This window comes from Ylistrum balloti, unplaced genomic scaffold (assembly GCF_031769215.1).
Source record: "Ylistrum balloti isolate Yb309-2 unplaced genomic scaffold, AGI_CSIRO_Ybal_v1 Utg370240, whole genome shotgun sequence".
Lineage (NCBI taxonomy): Eukaryota > Metazoa > Mollusca > Bivalvia > Pectinida > Pectinidae > Ylistrum > Ylistrum balloti.
Window position 1 is genome coordinate 1,105,872 of NW_026782195.1, and position 1,583 is coordinate 1,107,454.

Below are 1,583 nucleotides of genomic sequence, written 5' to 3' on the forward strand. Positions count from 1 at the left end.
ATGATCATACTTCGACTTTTATTCTACAGGTATATCCTCGTTTTAGGGCCAATTTTCATCATCCTGTCAATCTTCGCTCTTTGGCATTCTGATTGGTTGACAACTTCACAGGCTACACATCGCCGAGATCACAGCGCCCCCTCTCGGATAGAACATCAGCTCCGGTTAAGACAGGTGAAGGTCGTGAAGGATGTTAACAGATCCAAAGAATTCAATAGATGTTCAGAACAAACGGATGTTATATTTATCAAAGTTCACAAAGCCGGAAGCTCAACAGTATCCAACATTTTACAACGGTTCGGTTCATTCCGGAAACTTAATTTTGTCCTTCCGAATAAAACATTACATGAACTCCGATACAATTACATAGGTGACCCGGGCGACTCAGTTACCACCGAAAATATCCTACCCGTACCCCCGGGGGAACACTACAATATTATGTGCAATCACGTGATTTACAATAGCGCAACCTTCACCCGTCTCTTCCCAACGAAACGCTTTTTCTATCTGGCTATCGTACGTGAACCTCTGGATCACTTTTTGTCGGTGATTCGATATTACGGATATTCTGAATTTAGCTACATACAAACCATTTTATCTATTGAAGCTGACAACCCTATATCAGAATATCTAAAATCCCCAGAGGATTATGAGCCAGTTATTCCATATATCTCCTACACCAATAATAGACAGAGCGTGGATTTAGGCCTTCCGGTAGAAGCCATTGGTAATGCATCAGCAATTCAGGATTATGTTGACATCGTTCGACGAGACTTTGATTTCATCATGCTTCTAGAATACTTTGACGAATCATTGATTTATCTTAAAAGAAAACTGTGTTGGTCTTACAAAGATATCCTCTACCACCCCAAGAACAGTCGGTGGAATAATCAAAAGTATACGTTATCGGTCCAGGATCTCGCTCGATTAAAGAGGTGGAACAGTGCTGATTATGCTCTTTATGATGAATTACATAGCGATTTCTGGAAAAAAATCGGAAACGCGGGCGAATACTTTTTTGAAGAAGTGCTCCATTTTAAACGTATAACTGAAATGGTTAGAGTATATTGCTCCAACGTTGACGTCACCGATGACCTGGAGGTCACGGGTTCCAGGTGGGAGGCAAATTTTACTATCAGTTCCGTAGACTGTCTTATGCTGGGACTTGATGAGCTACAGTTTCTCGATAAGATATATTTCGAAAACTATGGTATAGTACAAAGCAAAGCTGTATAGGACCCTGTGAAACACAACACAAGATTTTTCCGTTATGGCAAACATCATTGAAATATCGTTTTTGTTATTATCGCGTGCTTTTGGAAATTACAATGCATCATTTAACCATTTCTCTACTGATAAATTGGAATTAAAGGCGAAAGGGCACGTTCACGCCGTTTCCTCAATGAAGATGAACGTATCCGATGCCTGATTGTGTCCACTATGAAGTGTTATCTGTGTCTAAGGGCCACCCATACCAGTGAACTCTTCTCAACGTGTTTCTTCATAATAAATATAATCTGTTTTCTACATGATTTTGTCTCGCACAGCAGCTGACGGTTTATCATAAAAAATACGAAAATCTG

The 1,583-nt window shown here is 40.1% G+C and overlaps 1 protein-coding gene across 1 annotated transcript; it reads left to right on the plus strand.

Annotated features, from left to right (window-relative positions):
* Positions 1 to 1,236, plus strand: LOC132552146 (galactosylceramide sulfotransferase-like). The gene has a single exon (XM_060216286.1). The coding sequence runs from the start codon at positions 1 to 3 to the stop codon at positions 1,234 to 1,236; it is 1,236 nt and encodes a 411-aa protein (XP_060072269.1).
* The last annotated feature ends 347 nt before the right edge of the window (positions 1,237 to 1,583 follow it).